This window comes from Vulpes lagopus, chromosome 17, assembly GCF_018345385.1.
Source record: "Vulpes lagopus strain Blue_001 chromosome 17, ASM1834538v1, whole genome shotgun sequence".
In the NCBI taxonomy this organism is placed as follows: Eukaryota; Metazoa; Chordata; class Mammalia; order Carnivora; family Canidae; genus Vulpes; species Vulpes lagopus.
In genome coordinates this window covers 6,134,886-6,150,767 of record NC_054840.1, presented here as the reverse complement: position 1 = coordinate 6,150,767, position 15,882 = coordinate 6,134,886, and the positions used below count along the sequence as shown (strand labels likewise).

Genomic DNA, 15,882 nt, shown 5'->3' with positions numbered 1-15,882 from the left:
AAGTGGAAGTTGCTGAAATCAGCTTTCAGATTCAGACAACTTTTTTTTAGTAGCAGAAATCCGTGTTGGTGGGGGCGGCCTCCGTTCCCCCTGCCCTGGTTCCGGCCTCCCTGACTCTTCACCCTGGCCGGTTATGTCAAGCCTTCTGCGACTGTTGTGCATCGCGGCTGGTGTGGAATTACCAAGGATGATGGGGCCCAATGTTTTGGTGTTAAAGAATTAAGTAATTGGGTTCCCTTTTGCAAATAAAAGAACATGAGTCTCACCTACTACCTACTTTATTACATCAAATGCTCTCTCTCTCCATTTCAATAAGTACATGGTATAAAGATTTTGTATCCAGGACTACCCTAGTGGCCCACCCAGAAAAATGGAAACTTCTTTGCTCTAAACTCCTGAAAACACTAGGGAAAGCTTGAGGGCTGAAACTAATATCGATATAATCCAAGCTACTGCACCTTTCTAAGGGCTTTGCGTGGATTCTTTTAGCCATCACCACCAGCCCTGTGAGGCAGATGCTATTGGGATCTCTGTTTTATTGACGAAGAAAATGCATACAGAGATGTGAAGCACTTTCCCCAGGGTTGCACAGCTGGTACGTAGCAGAGCTGGGATTTGAACACACTAACTCTAGAATCTACCCTTCCCCTTGTAACCATCCCCTTGAGTTAATTAAAGCTTGTGGTCTCTAAATTTTGTTACGAACAATAAATTGTTAAAAATGATGTTAGAATCTGTTTAAAAAGAATAAGCCTAAGAAAGAACTTTATTAAATTGTGTTAAATTTCTCAACTGAGAGTATGTAAGAGTTATTTGGCTATTGCCACATGACAGCTGAGAGCGGGAAGGGCCTGAAAGGATGACAATCGACCCTTTAAGTATCAAGTTGCCTACTACACACCAGGTCTTATCTCCTGGCTCCCTTCTGGATGCTCTGGAAAACCAGGAATTCAGCTAGATTATTGCTTTTGGCCTCTAGGCTCTATAGGCTCATGACTCGAAAACAATAATGTCTAGGACAAGATGAATAATGTTGAGAGCCAGTAAATAATGTGAAGTGAAACAACACCATGGTCAGAACTTTATAGAAAAAGAGAAACAGAGCAGGGTCATTTCTTTTCTTTTTTTTTTTTTTTTTTTTTTTTTTTTTCGGTTTCTGGTCATCTCAGACTCTCCTGACTTCAAAAAATTGGCATCGCCTGGCTGGGCCCCCGGTTTTCACAACCGGAGTTATTTTGGCAGTTCTGAAAAACATCTTCAGGTTCTGTGAGGTCTAACACTTTTTAAATTGAGGGGGAGTCCTCTTTAAGAAAAAGAATACTGATTTACAAATGCAAACTTTGCATATGCTAGAATTACAGTCACAAGCCTCCTTACTGATCTCCTTGCTTTCCGCTGTCTCTAGTCTAAGTTCTTCATCTGTGTAAACTTTGGGTCCCAAAGTGTGTTCATTCAGAGAGGTGGAAACAGACGTGACAAAAATGAGAGCTCCTCCGTCAGTTCAGCTTGGGAAATTCTCAGCACATTCATTCTTAGCGATTCCTGATCCACACCAGCGTACTAAAGGTGCTAAGAAATCCTGTGCTTAGAAAATCCGCAAAAACTTGTCTGTCCATGGAAATCGGGGCATAGCTATCAGCATCTCACAGGTAAAGCCAGGTTTGGAAATTCCGAACTTGGTTGGTTTTCAGAAAGCATTCCTATAGCATGCCCCAGGTGAAAAAAAAAAAAAAAGTTCCAAAGTTCACTAACATCTCCAGGATCAGGTCCAAATGAACCAGGCCGGCACCCCAGGCCTACCCCAATCTGGCCTTATGCCATCTCAACCCCACCCACCTGCCAACTCCTCAAGAGCAAAAGGTCTGAGCCCGTTGGTTCCACCACTGACTGGGCAGGCCAGCTTATTGCTTATGAGAGACACCCAGTGCTCTCGCCCCCACTGCCGGACTCTCACAGCATGCTGGGCCACGTACTTTCATGCTGGCCGTGCGTCCTAGACCACTTCCAGCATCATTAATTGACCATGTCAACATCATAGCTTCCTCTCTCCCCCAGCTAACCACATTTCCAGAGGCGGAGAACCATTGTCTTCTTTCTTAGCACCCAAGTATGCATGGATGAGCTCCCTGTGCAAGCAGATGGCATTTAACCAACCTACGAGTAAGTCTCGGTAGACTTCCTTTCAAATCAACCGGCTCCACTGGTTCCCGAGACCAGGCCACTGGAGCATATGGAGGATGAACATACAAGCCTATTAGGAGGTTCACGGGTCCAGCCCCACCCCTAACACTGCGGTCAGTGACGCAGAGAAGGTGACTCAAGAGGGGGGCAGTTTGTAGAGCGGACATGCGTATGTTTATGCAACACCAGGATACAACTTCCTCTGCTGGTCACAAAAATGTACAATTCCCAGAAATTCCTTCCTAATAGATGCTTAATTAGTGTCTGCTAACTGTGATAAGTCCATCACCGAATCAATTTTAACGCCACCTCAAATCTTAAATTAAACTCTCTTGTTTTCTTAACATGAAGGCTCCTATTTTATCTTATAACATGGGTAATTTTTCCCTCCGAGTAGAATAAAATTAAACAGGTTCATAAAATATTCGTTAACTTACATATGAACACATACACATCTATGTCTCTAAGTTTAAATTACTTGTCTCCTGTAGCCTGGGATAACTAAATATTTGCTATAGGTATTTCCTAAAATGTCTTTCTATTCCTTAGACACAAAGGAGTACTTGTGTATAGTACAAAGTAACTGACTTAGGCCTTTCATTTACATGATCATATTCACTAGAATCCATGACCAGCTTATATAAGTCTGTATTAGTGATGTCAGTAGCCCACTGCTGGACCTTTACTTACACAATCCTTTTTAGAGGGGAGCGGAGAGAGGGAGAAGGAGAATCCTAAGCAGGCTCCACACCCAGCATAGAGCCCAACATAGGGCTCGATCTCACAGCCCCGAGATCATGACCTGGGCCCAAATCAAGAGTCAGATGCTTGACCGACTGAGCCCCCCAGGTGTCCCTACTTAAATAATACTTTTGATGATGACAGTGATGACCTTGAACAAGGGCAGCCCATCCTAGTTCTTTCTCTGATGACCTCAAGATATTAGAGCCGCAGTAACAAAGGACTAGAGCAGGATTTCAAGCTCCACCTCTATCTACAGCCAGCTGGTGACCCTGGACAGGTCTCCTAGCTCCACTGGGTCTTAATTTTCCTATTTGTAATTTGAGGTGCTTAGACTGGATGTGGTAAAAAATTATGTGACTCCATTAAGCAAATTCCATATTCTACTGAAAGATCCCCTAAAAGGCATGTGGTTAATTAGGAACTAAAATTAGATTGAACTATAACTAGCTTCTTAGATGTGAAGTTTCAGCCACATTCCTGGTGCTTAGCCGGTGTCAGTCCCAGGTTTACAGGGATATCATGTTGCTAGGGTCACTTCAGTCCCCAGTTTACTGTGTGTCATGTTGCTAGGGTTACTTCGGAAGCAATTACAGGACCAGCCTTTCCTTGACTGGCCTTTTCTAAAGATATTTATTCATTTACACATTTTCTAATTGTGAACACATTTATTGGAATCCTTGTGACATAAAGATTTTTAACATATGTGTCCACTTAATATTTTTGAGGAAACTAAAACCAGGCCCTTTATAGCAAATGTCACGAGTTGAGGACAAAGAAATTTTTCAAAATATTCTGTATGTATAGATGAGCTGTTCCAGACTGATTAATCCTCTTTAGTCATTCTGTAACCTACGAGTGATAATATCAAACACATTTAAAAAAAAAAAAAGGCAAAAAGATAGGAATATAAATTTTTGGAGCATTTGATGTTTTTACAATTTATGCATGACGGATTATACAGATTAAGAATACACATGCTTTCTGTGAGACCCTCTCATAAGGGAAATGCTTGTTAACTAGAATTGTTTTCTGTAACTGTTATCAAAGTGAATCAGCTAAGAAGATTATCAATCACCTACCATGTGTAAGACTCTAGGACAGCTACAGTGGGAGGAAAAGAGGCCTAAAAAACGAGTGTGTTAGGACATCTGGGCGGCTCAGCGATTGAGCGTCTGCCCTCCGCTCGGGTCATGATCCCGGGGTCCTGGGATCGAGTCCCACATCGGGTTCTCCGCAGGGACCCTGCTTCTCCCTCTGCCTGCGTCTCTGCCTCTGTGTCTCTCGTGAATAAATAAAATCTTAAAAAAAAAAAAAAACTTAGTGTGTTGCTAAAGAAATTGATAATACAGGTGACATAAAAGACACTCATGTAAAGATAATGATAAATCTGCTGCAGTGTAGAGTAAAAGACGAGTAACAGAAGAAACAAGTGCTAAGGAAGTAAAGCTCTGTGTTTATTTGATTTATAAAAGAGTTTTAAAAAGAGTATAAATGGAATACATTTTAAATTGGAAATATAATTCTAAATTTTAAAAGGTCTCTTCAGATTTGTTTTGGACTTGTCCTCATTGTGAGGTCAACTCAGTGTCCTCACTGAAGCCAACGTAATAGGCACTAAATCCAATAAGAGTAATTTTACCCAGTAGCATCTAGTGAAAAAGAAAAGCCAGACTTACCTGTACATTGGCATGGACGGACCCAGGCACTTGATATTTCAACTCATGGGCTGTTGTTTGAGATTTTGGAAGCAGGAAAGGATATGAAAGGGACCGATATTTTGATTTCATGATCTAAAATAAAGGAAAACAGGTTAAAAAAAAAAAAAAGATCCAGATGAGAAAATAGCTCCCTTCCTCCCTACTTTGTGATTATAGAAGAAATTCAGATTCATTTGAAAGTGAAAAAGAAAAACGTTAACTGTGGGTTTCTAGTTGAAGAGGCAATAGATTATTTATTTCTATAATGTTCTTTCCATTTTCCAGTGTCAGTGAACTCCTTTTCTCCTTCTTTTTCTTCTTCTTTTTTAACCTTATGTAGTGGGCATGTATTATTTTATATTTTTAAAGAAAGTTTAAATATACTCTAGGATTTAGAGGCACATAGTTGCAAAAATGGCATTTTTTTTTTTGTAGACTGATTCCTTACTATGTTTTAGATATCTTGTCACAGCAGTACAGCACTGCATATCCTATTTTAATAACTTCATAAGAAAATGATAAAGAACCATAATTTGTTAAACAAATTCCTATTAATGTACATTTCAGTTATTTCTCATTTTTCCAGGCTTATTAGAAGCAATGTCAAAATAAATTCCCTATCAGATTACTTCTTTAACTGAAATAGCCAAAAAAAAAAAAAAAATTTCCTGAGCTAAAGGTTGTATAGTTTTTAAAAAGCTTTCTGGGGTTTACCAACTTATCCTACCACAAACAGAGCATAGAAGCATCTGAAATCCCAAAACCAATCCCAGATACTAGTAGGTTAAGAGTAATATCCTTTCATTTATTCATTCATGCTCCCTTCATTTCTGTTAAAAAATATTTTCATTATTTCTCAGACTCCATGTTCAGTGGGGAGTCTGCTTGAGATTCTTCCTCCCTCTGCCCCCACCCCACCCCCTACTCTCTCACTTTCTCTTTCTCTCTAAAATAAATAAATCTCAAAAAAATATTTCCTTTATTTCTAAAAAGTCATCAAGTTTATGTAAATAAAAGCTTATGCAAATGAAAATCAAGGTGAGATTCTAAGTTGTTGATAAGACTTTTTCCCCCCAGATTATCAAGGAGACTAAGGCCTCATCACAATTTACAGTAAATAAGATGGGACCTTAATGACAGCCAGATGGTAGGTACTTAAGTTATTCCTGTAATGAAGGCACAGCCAGTCTGAAGAGAAGGAAATGTGCTCACACCACTCCCCTCGCTCAGAGCCCCCTCCCAGAAGCCTGGACCAGTATGAACCCAGCGCAATGCCAGGACTGGGAGAACTGGAAAGCTTGAGCTCTCTCATCCAAACGAGACCCCTGCCCCCCTACAATAGGCCTCCAGATGACCATCAGTCCAGACCCGATGCTTAATCAGCACTGAGTATCCAAAACATTAAAAGGATCACAGCAGGCCCTGAACGTAGCATCCGTCTCTCTGTGCACTCAAGTGTCTGTGGAGTGAAAGTTCAGGAACATCATCTTCTTCTGCCCACAGAGCCCGGCGCCCTGACAACCAGGCCCTCAATGCCAGACGAGCCACCGCAGCACCTTCTCGCCAACCCCACCAGGTTTCTCGTCTTCCAGCCTCACTCTCTTTATATGGACCGAGTCATGATGACACCAACCACGGACCTTCGTGAAGTTCCAGCGCTGGATGAAGTGACGCGCCACGTCGCGAGCCGCCTTCCCGTGGACTGCGGAGGCGATGTCGTGCCACGGCATCCGGGGAGTGGAGTATCTGTCAATGAAATCTGCCCGGTGGCCCGGGCAAGCATCGTCACTAACTGCTGTGCCAGGGACGAGCCATCTGATTCCAGCACTGCCCCCAACCATGATAGGTAAAAGGAGACGTGGGAGTGTTGACTTGGCTTGGTGGAACTGTACCTCGATGGCCAAGGGAAACATAGATACCACATGGAGGGGCACAGTCCCCCCGCAACCGTGTCCCTCCCCCATGATGTTTCCATTTCACTTAGTATGAGATAATCACTAGGCAAGGCAAGATGTGAGTTGGTGCCAATTATCTAAGGTGTGTCCTTAATATCACATTTTCCTTTTGTGTCCTGTTCAAATAACCCCAGGCCGTGTACACAGTTCCATCTCTATCTTCCCCTAGACGAACATGTACAAGTGATAGTCTGAAAATGTGCCATTTTAATGCTGGGAGATGAAGATGAGACTCAGAAAAGGAGATGATCAAAGGAAGGGCACCATCTCTTACAGAATTACAGATGATTACCCCCAAGATATGCTGAGATGAAACCTAGAGTTTTCAGACAGCAAGCTATATCTCACGCTCTTTCCTTTTTACGACTATAAGGAAAAGTCCTTAAGTGTATGGCTGAATCATAGTCCCCAGAGTTTTTACCTAATACCCAAAACACAGCAAAGCAGAACACAGGACATGATAGCCTGCCCATGCAAACTTGCTCAGATGCTGACAAGTAAAAGACAAAATGTAAGCAGGCCACCCACTATCATGGTACTCACCAGCAAAAGGTTTATCAAGTTGTACCCAGTCTTTGAAGACAAAATTGCAGTAGTCCTTTCCATGCCAGAACCTGGTTTCCCCATGGAGCTCTCCCATGCCCGTCTGTAAACTGCGGAGGGAGCTGGTGTCTGTGAAGGCAGCAGAGACTGTGTTCAGGTGGGCCTCAGGGAGGGAGGCTCACCTCTCATTTATTAACCCCTTAGAGACTTCCAAACTGTTCTCCTTAAGGCTCAAAACTAGGTGTTCGTGCCATCTGAGGCCGTGGGCTGGCAAGGTTTCACAATGCACACAAGTTTATCATTAGTGGGTAGTTGGGCCTATCACCAGGCTCATCACTTGACACTGAAACCCAACATTCTTTGCCCCGTCTACCAGATGACTGAAGAACGGATCATGGAGTTAACTGTGAATTAAGAAGTCACTGGGAGGAACAATCAAAGAGCAGGTCAGGTAGAGAAACACGAGAGGCAAAGGCCATGAAGAAATCATGCCCTTGGCTCTCCCCAACCAATACGGTGCACGCCCGATACATAATTCTTGTCTTTTGCACCTCAAAAGCAAGAACCTCAGATTTGCAGCCCTAGATCGTCAAGCTAAGTGATACTGAGCTTCATCTTTTTGGATCAGGGATTCCTTATACAAAGAAAGGAAGAATTTGGCCTACATGGATGGCATCTAAAATCCTAGGCCCCTAACATTTTACATTCCCAGCATCAAAAATGACACCCACGAAAAAAAAATCACAACACACAGAACTTATGATTACACAGGTGCAAAAGCAGCAAACCACTGCAACGTTTCACAAAGAGCCCTGCTGGGACCATTTTACTTAAAGGTAAATACTTTGCCTTAAGTAGTTTGTGCGTTTACAGGGCTACGTTGACCACAAAGACCACTAAGCAGGAAGACAAGCAGAACTACAAATCACAAATGCAGCGCTTGGCACGAAAGAGGCACTTAACAAATAGGCACTGGATGCAAAACTATTGGTTGAGTGAATAAATGGTAGCAAGTACCAGTGAGAGTTGTGGCCTGGCCCCCTACCACCACACGTCCCCACTACTGTCTTTCTAAAATGCAGACTGTTGGCTTAAAAGCATTTTAAGACCACCTGCTACCTACGGGGAGTCAAATCTGTAAAGCTGAGTGTGCACAGAAGGCTCTTCCCAAACTGGTGCCAACCTCCCTTTCTGATCCTTCTTTTCCCCACCCCAGCCCCTGTGTGCACCACATTTCTCACAGTATTTTGACAGGCGTGGTCTGTTCTGTCTTGGTGCAGTTGGCACATTATTCCTTCCATCTGGAATGATCTTCCCTCCCTCTCATCCTCGTCTTCACATCCGCCCAGAGCCACATTAGCTGTTACCTGCCCCACCGATACCTCCCAGACCCCAGCAGGGAGAGGCAGCCACTAGCTGTTGAATAGATCCATCAGCAGCTGCATGCCCCAGGGCCCCTGACTCTGGGGCACAAGTGTGTGACGATGCTCCCCCCTCCCACCCCCGCCCCGGTCTGCAAACTCCTCAGGGGTGGGGCGTGTAACTTCTCTGCTTGGTGTAGGTGCCGGTATTCAGGAGGCAACCTACAAGGATTCGCAGAGCGAAAGTTTTTAAACAATCACCACACACACCACCAACATTCTATCTCAAATGGAATAATTAACCTTCAAAGGTTACTGAAATAATCTGTAAAAGAAAAATGTCTTGGGGTACCTGGGGGACTTGGTTAGTTAAGTGTCAGACTCTTGATTTCAGCTCAGGTCATGATCTCAGGGTTAGGAGATCGAGCCCCAAGTTGGGCTCTGCACTGGGTATGGAGCCTGCTTAAGATTCTCTCTCCATCTCCCTCTGCCCCTCCCCACCTCTTACAAAAAAAGAAAAAGAAAAATGTCTTAAAGAGCTAATTAATTTTTTAAAGATTTTATTCATCATTCATTCATTCATTTTAGAGAGTGTGCGTGCACATGTAAGCAGGGGAAGGGCTGGAGAGAGAGAGAGAGAAAAAGAATGCGAAGCAGACTCTGCCCTGACCCCAGAGCTCGACACCAGGTCCATCCCAGGACCCTGAAAACCATGACCCCAGCTGAAACCAAGAGTCAGTTCAACCAACTGAGCTACCCAGGTGCCCTTTAAAGTGGTAATTATTAACAAAACTCAGCCACGTTAAAAATAGAATTCTGTTGACTTCTCCCAGGGGTTTATGTTCCTGCTGCATTAAGACTGAGAGGCCAAAGTACTGGTCATCTGTTTGCTCACCAGTCAAATCTTTATAGTAAGCATGGCACTTTGCATTTTTAAAGAGAGAGAAAAAAAGGAAACAGAATGAGATAAATAAGGGTCAGATTCCAACATTTAAAAAAATATATATATGTAAGATAATAGATTATATATACAGGCTAGAGCTTTACATCTACATACATATGTTTGTGTAAAAATGAACTTTCCCCTACCAGTTAGGGTAAGAAAAGCAAAACAGAAAATTCTTGTCTCAAAAAACTATGTTGGTACTAATTGAATTCAAGCTGCTCCTAATTCAGACATGGTTTTGGTTTCAGTCTAAATAATCTTGGCCTAAGTTATCTCAACTAAATCAAGGTCTTCCTCAGAACAAATGAAATATTAAGGCAATGGAGCCCAGGACCCCTAGTTACTGGGATCACTGCTCAAAAGCGCAGGAGCAGCTATCAGCCGAAGAGAGGCTTTTCACCCCCACGACGCCGATCTGCGGGGCCCCTCCTGAGTCTGCATCTGGCTCCCAGGGATTCATCAGTGCACCTGCCTCGTCTTTGGCACGGGCTTCATGCCAGTTTCCTGCCATCCTCATCCATCCACAGCCCAGGCCTGCATCCTCCGCACCATTACTCCAACCCCCCTTCTTGGCTTTCTTTCCTGGTGCCTCCTCCCCAACAAAGTTCTCCTGACCTTCTCCTAAGTGTGCCCCTCTAGCACCAGCTTCTCCTGTGGCTCTAAGATGTACAGCCAGGCCCAGGACCTCACTTGGCCATGTCCACCTACTTGTCCAACCGACACTTAAAATCACGTGTTTGACACTAGAATCACTACTATCCTCACAGAACCAAGCCTTCCCTTGATGCCCTTGATTTCTGCTTTCCATTCATAGTCACTCAAGCTCAAAGCTCCAAATCAATGTTGGCTCCCCCTCTTTCCTTCTTTTTGATCTTCCCCACCTACCTCCTGACGGCCATTTCTCAAATCCCATTGAAATTCTGCGGATTCCGTCTTTGGAAAAAGTTTGTTTTGTTCACTTCATTCTTGGGACAAGCTAGTTGGACTCCGTGTGTCTCTAATGTAACTTAGTACAACACCACCCTTAACCCCTCCATCCCCCCACGGCCCATCCTCTCCAACCCCTCCCCCCACCCCCCCCCCCCCCGGGGTTCTCCAACATCTAGTGGATGAAGCTCAATGTCGCAACCTGATTTTCAAAACCCTCCCAATACAGGTGCAGATTTATCCCACAAACCCAACCTGTACACAAATTTACTAACACCTTAACCATAATTCTAAAACCCAAAAGCTCTGAAATGTCAAACGTTTTCTTACAGCTCATTCGACCTAAACTGACGAAAGGTTATATCTTTGTTTAGCCCATCAGCTGTTGCACAAATATAAACGATTTGCTTACAGGGTATTTCCTGGACCCTGCAAGCAGTATAATATTATAGGTTTTGCATTACCTTTCTAAAACCCAGAATCCTCTCATTTCTGAAGCACATCTGATCCCTAGGAGTTTCGATAAGAAACAGCAGACCTCTAGGTATTTACACACTCCACACCTATGTCTGAGACGCTGAAATACACATTTTTTGGCATTTCCCATTCAGGTGCCTTAAGATGTAACATCTGCCTGGGTGCCCGTTTTTCTCCCTTTTTAGGCTCTATCTACTAAATCTTTGCCTATATTCAAGGCCACTTCCAAAATATGTTCTCAATGAGTTATATTTTTTTTTTAAAAAACCTTCTGATTTTTGAAAGTCGGATTTTGAATTGTGGATCGGGCTTTACATTTATGGACAAGGCTTCATTGGCAACCCTTACCTGTAGGCGTATCTCCTCCCTGCTGAATTACTAAGGCACTAGGTCAGTGAAACATTTAAACCCGATGCTTACCTATTAGATAATTAACTCTTTGACAAGAGAAAATAAGCCTTCTGTATCTTATACTGTTGCATCCCTGAGAACAGTGTTTAGACACGCTTTAACCTACTGTTCTTTATCCCTTATGATTAGATATCTGGGACTGGAACACTGTCTCAGCTCAATGGCAGAAATGATTTCCTCCCCTCAGCCATTTATTTAATCTTGCTTCAAAAGAAATATCAGCAAGCAGTTGTTGAGTATAAGAGGAGAAAAAGTCAACTGTTTAAAGCTAATAGTCATCAAGCAAAGCCACTGCAACTTAAAATTCTCCCTCTTGCAACATCATTTTGAAAGAAAAAAAAATCTTGAAGAATGGCTGAATGATTTTGAATATATATATTACAGAAATGTGTCGTGATTACTAATTACATTCCATATGAACTGATTTTAGTGCTATTTCTAATTAACCCATAGTGATCTTGCATGCACGCTACACACTGATTTCTATACACTAGTAAGGTTCACTAGAAACCCAGTTCATTGTGGTCTTTATTTATTTTTAATGATTTATTTATTTGAGAAAGAGAGAGAACAGGGGGAGGTGGAGAAGGAGAGAAAAACAATTTCAAACACTGAGCATGAAGCCCAGACATGGGGCTCAGTGCGGGGCTTGACCATGACCATGACCGGGGCTGAAATCAAGACTTGGACGCTTAACCAACTTCACCACCCAGGCCCCGCCATCATGGTCTTTTGCGTTAAGGTGAAACTAACGCTGCAAAGAAGCTAACCCAGTTTATAGCCTCAGGAAAGGAAGTTATTAACTCAAGCAAATACTCAGCTTCAGATTTCTCATGAAGAGCTACTCTGTGTTTAATTCGGGTTTCAAGTCCTATGAGACACTATAAGTTTAAGTCATTACACAACTTATTTTTTTTTATTAAAGATTTTTTTTATTTATTTATTCTTGAGAGACAGAAGGAGAGACAGAGCCAGAGACACAGGCAGAGACAGAGCCAGAGACACAGGCAGAGGGAGAAGCAGGCTCCATGCACCGGGAGCCTGATGTGGGATTCGATCCCGGGTCTCCAGGATCACGCCCTGGGCCAAAGGCAGGCGCCAAACCGCTGCGCCACCCAGGGATCCCCTCATTACACAACTTAAATGTAGAGCTGTGCTCTTTAAATTCCTTTTATTACTAACAGTAGAATGTTATATATATATATATATATATATATATGCAGGATTTCTCTGGTTGGAGCAAGAACCAATAGAGGTGGGAGGGCCCAGGGCCCACCTACTGAGGGGTCTCCTCAGAGCCCGAGAAACACCAAGGTCCCCCCTGTGACTCACATCCAGCCCCTGCAGCTGGGCTCTGCCTCAGTCTTCTGAATAGCACACTAGAACCCTGGCCTTGGAATTCGGCCAAACGCTGGTGATGCAGTCATCCGCATTTCTGCTGACTCACAAATCTGCCTTGTGAGCTCTGGGAGGCTGATAAACCGGAACACCATCGTGCAAGTTCCTTATCGTCTCTGCCCCTCAGTTTCCTGATGGGCAGAAAGGGAGATAACACCACGACTCCCAAGCACCACCAGTGCTCAGGGTCCTAACAGGCAGTCCGCACACGATAAACTAGCTTAGGATTTTCCTGTGGCTGCCAGACTTTGCGATCGTTACTCATCCCTTGATGCGATCCAAGGCCAAAGTCCTCTTCATCCCCACCACCCCACGTTAGGTCCTGAGTAACTCATTCAAACACCTAGTTCTTACAAAAGCCCATCAGGTTACAATTTCTAGTAATACGTGTGGCGTGAAAACTGTGCAAACAGGAAGCCAATCCAGAAACACACTCGGCTCATGCAGCAAAAGCGGAAGCCTAAGGACATTTGCTGCTTCACACATCACTTACCCGTGTCAGGTCTAGGGAGCCCCTGCTCAGACTTACTGGAAGAGCGAAAGAGTTTCAGGTGGGGTTTTAAACCATGGATTAAATTCTGACGACTTCTACAGTGATTACAATAACCTGGAGAAAGTTGAGAGTTCTTTTTTTTTTTTTTTCTACACAGAGAAATACATACACATCAAGTTTTCTAAACTGAAGAGCAGCCTCGATCATTTTTTAAATGGGGCAAGTCTATAAAATCAGTCATAAATTCTGTGCAACAGAAAACTGCAGAGCTCTAAGACAGATTTGGAAAGAACAGCAAATTTATAAGATGTAGAAAATCTAATGTTTAAAGATAAAAGCTTCATGTATCACTGGATAGGAAGAGAAATGAAATTTCCTCCCTGAGAAGTGAAGGACACCTAATGCTTTTCTCTTCGTGACTTGGCATTATTTTGGAAACGCTTAGTCATTCTGCTACCATCAGAAGTATGAATTGGGGTCGTGATGACTACGTATGTGAATAAAACAATTTGTTCTAAATGAGGCCAACAAAGCCTCAAAATGGCAGGATATTGACTAGGGCCATATAGCCACCTGTCAGCATCGCTCCTATGACTCCATTCCAGGAAGACGGGTTTTAAAGACTGGTAAACACAGGGTCCAGGACAGAATTATCGAGATACATCCTGGCAAAGGAAGACTTACTGGAGGCGCTGTCAATACTGCTGATGCTGTCTACATTGTGCAGGTGATGCCTGTGGAGCTGCCTGTAGAGGCTAAATTTAGAGAATTTTCTGGACTTTCCTATTCCTTTCAGCTTTGAATCCATATCATCAACACTCTTCGAGGTGGGCACATTTTTACTAGACTCCTTTTCATTTTTCAGGCTTAGGGATTCCATTGACTCCGTTGTTTCAGCCTGAAAAAATTATTAAAAAAAAAAAAAAAAGACACTGCGTAAGGTATGCTGCAATGCGATCCTTTAATTCCAGCTGAGCTGAAGTGTAAAGTTCACACATGACAGAGGCCCTCTAACCCACACACAATATGGGTGAGGTCAGCCACAGGGCAGTGGAGGATTCCTAGGAGCCGGGTCAGGGCTAGCACAGGGATACCAGGCGTTCCATTGTAGCTCCTCCTTCAGTAGGCCAAATTCTTGAAACTTCATCCCTACTAACCTTTTTATTCCAAACACAATTACGTGAGTTATAGTCACCGTTGAGCTACCGAACTTCTGCCTCTGATAAATGCTTTTTCTGTTAATGATTTTCCCAGCTACTTATTCACCAACTCTTTCTTTCCAGAAAGGTCACCAACATATCCAGCAGTAAAAAAAGGTGAGCCCATCAAAATTGTAATAAGTGTATTGATATGTTGGTCACCGTCAGGGCTGAAACAAGTCAGCACTGCGTGTGGATACGGGCATATGGGTGTCTTGGCAGCTCCTGATGTGAAAGGTACTTCGAGAAGTTATTAACTTCCTGCATTCAAAAGAAGCCCCTCCTTGACTCCTGCCCTATTTTGCACGTCTTTAAGTAGGAAGATTTCAAAAGGCTCAGCAGGCGCTTGTAATAAATAAGTCTGCTTGTTTAACTTAAAGCCCAATCGACCCATATTTTTATGGACTTTTTTTCCACACGAGAAATGAGTCCTTTGTTTAAATGGAAAAGAAAGGAGCTGCTCTGAGCTATCAAACGCACTATTGGATCTCTTTTCTCTTACAAGAGAAGAAACTGAGAGTAAGAGATGCGATGTTACACACTTGCCAGGTGGTGTTTGAAACCAGGTCTGCTCATACAGGGGTACGCCACCCCCCATTCGACCAACCAATCAGTCCCGCTATTAACGCAGTTATACAAATCGTGTCCCTTCTACGCAGTTCCATAGAGGTGAAATCCACTTACTGTGAAAGACCCCAGAGACGATGGTCCTCCGGTGACACGCTTCACACTGCCCACGTCCGTGAGTCTGTGTTCGTTATCATCCCACCTTCCATAGGCCAGGTCGATCCCACCCACAAAGGCCACTGACTGGTCGATGACCACAATTTTCTCATGATGAGCCCACAGATACACGCTGGATGACACATGATCTGGGTGCCTCATCACCTTGGGAGGGAAAAGAAACACCACAGGTGATGCACTTTTTAAAATGTCCTTCATTTTGTAATAAAACAGATCTGTCTTCTCCCTTGAATAGCATTTTCTTTCTTTCTTTCTTTCTTTCTTTCTTTCTTTCTTTCTTTCTTTCTTTCTTTCTTTCTTCTTTCTTCCTTCCTTCCTTCCTTCCTTTTCTGTTCTGCTTTGGTCCTCTTTCAAGACTTCATTTAAATTCAAGTTAGTTAATATTTAGTGTAGTATTAGTTTCAAGGGTAGAATTTAGTGATTCGCTACTTGTATATAACACCCAGTGCTCGTTACATCACGTGCCCTCCTTAGTGCCCATCATCCAATTAGCCCGTCCCCCCACCTCCTCCCCTCCAGCAACCCTCAGTTTGTTTTCTATGGATAAGAGCCTCTTACTGTTTGCCTCCCTTTTTTTTTTTTTTTGCCTCCCTGTTTTTATCTAACTTTATTTTTCCTTCCCCTGTGTTCATCTGTTTTTGTTTCTTAAATTCCACCAGTGAGTGAAATCACATGGTACTTGTCTTTCTCTGACTGACTTATTTCACTTAGGATAATACACTCTAGTTCCATCCATGTCATTGCAAATGGCAAGACTTCATTCTTTGTGATGGCTGAGTCATATTCATATATATATATGTGTGTGT

General features: G+C 43.1%; 1 protein-coding gene across 7 annotated transcripts in view; it reads right to left on the bottom strand.

Annotated features, from left to right (window-relative positions):
• The window catches only part of PLD1 (phospholipase D1), a 206,854-nt gene that overhangs the window by 57,872 nt on the left and 133,100 nt on the right, over positions 1 to 15,882 (bottom strand). For 5 of the 7 annotated variants that reach the window (XM_041731565.1, XM_041731562.1, XM_041731564.1 and 2 more), the window contains 6 exons: positions 15,017 to 15,220; positions 13,818 to 14,031; positions 13,134 to 13,247; positions 7,121 to 7,249; positions 6,263 to 6,381; positions 4,602 to 4,715 (listed from right to left, as the gene is read on the bottom strand). In XM_041731565.1, the coding sequence (XP_041587499.1) occupies positions 4,602 to 4,715; positions 6,263 to 6,381; positions 7,121 to 7,249; positions 13,134 to 13,247; positions 13,818 to 14,031; positions 15,017 to 15,220 (894 nt within the window). The remainder of the gene's footprint in view (positions 1 to 4,601; positions 4,716 to 6,262; positions 6,382 to 7,120; positions 7,250 to 13,133; positions 13,248 to 13,817; positions 14,032 to 15,016; positions 15,221 to 15,882) is intronic. The other 2 variants (XM_041731567.1, XM_041731566.1) reach the window with 1 other exon arrangement.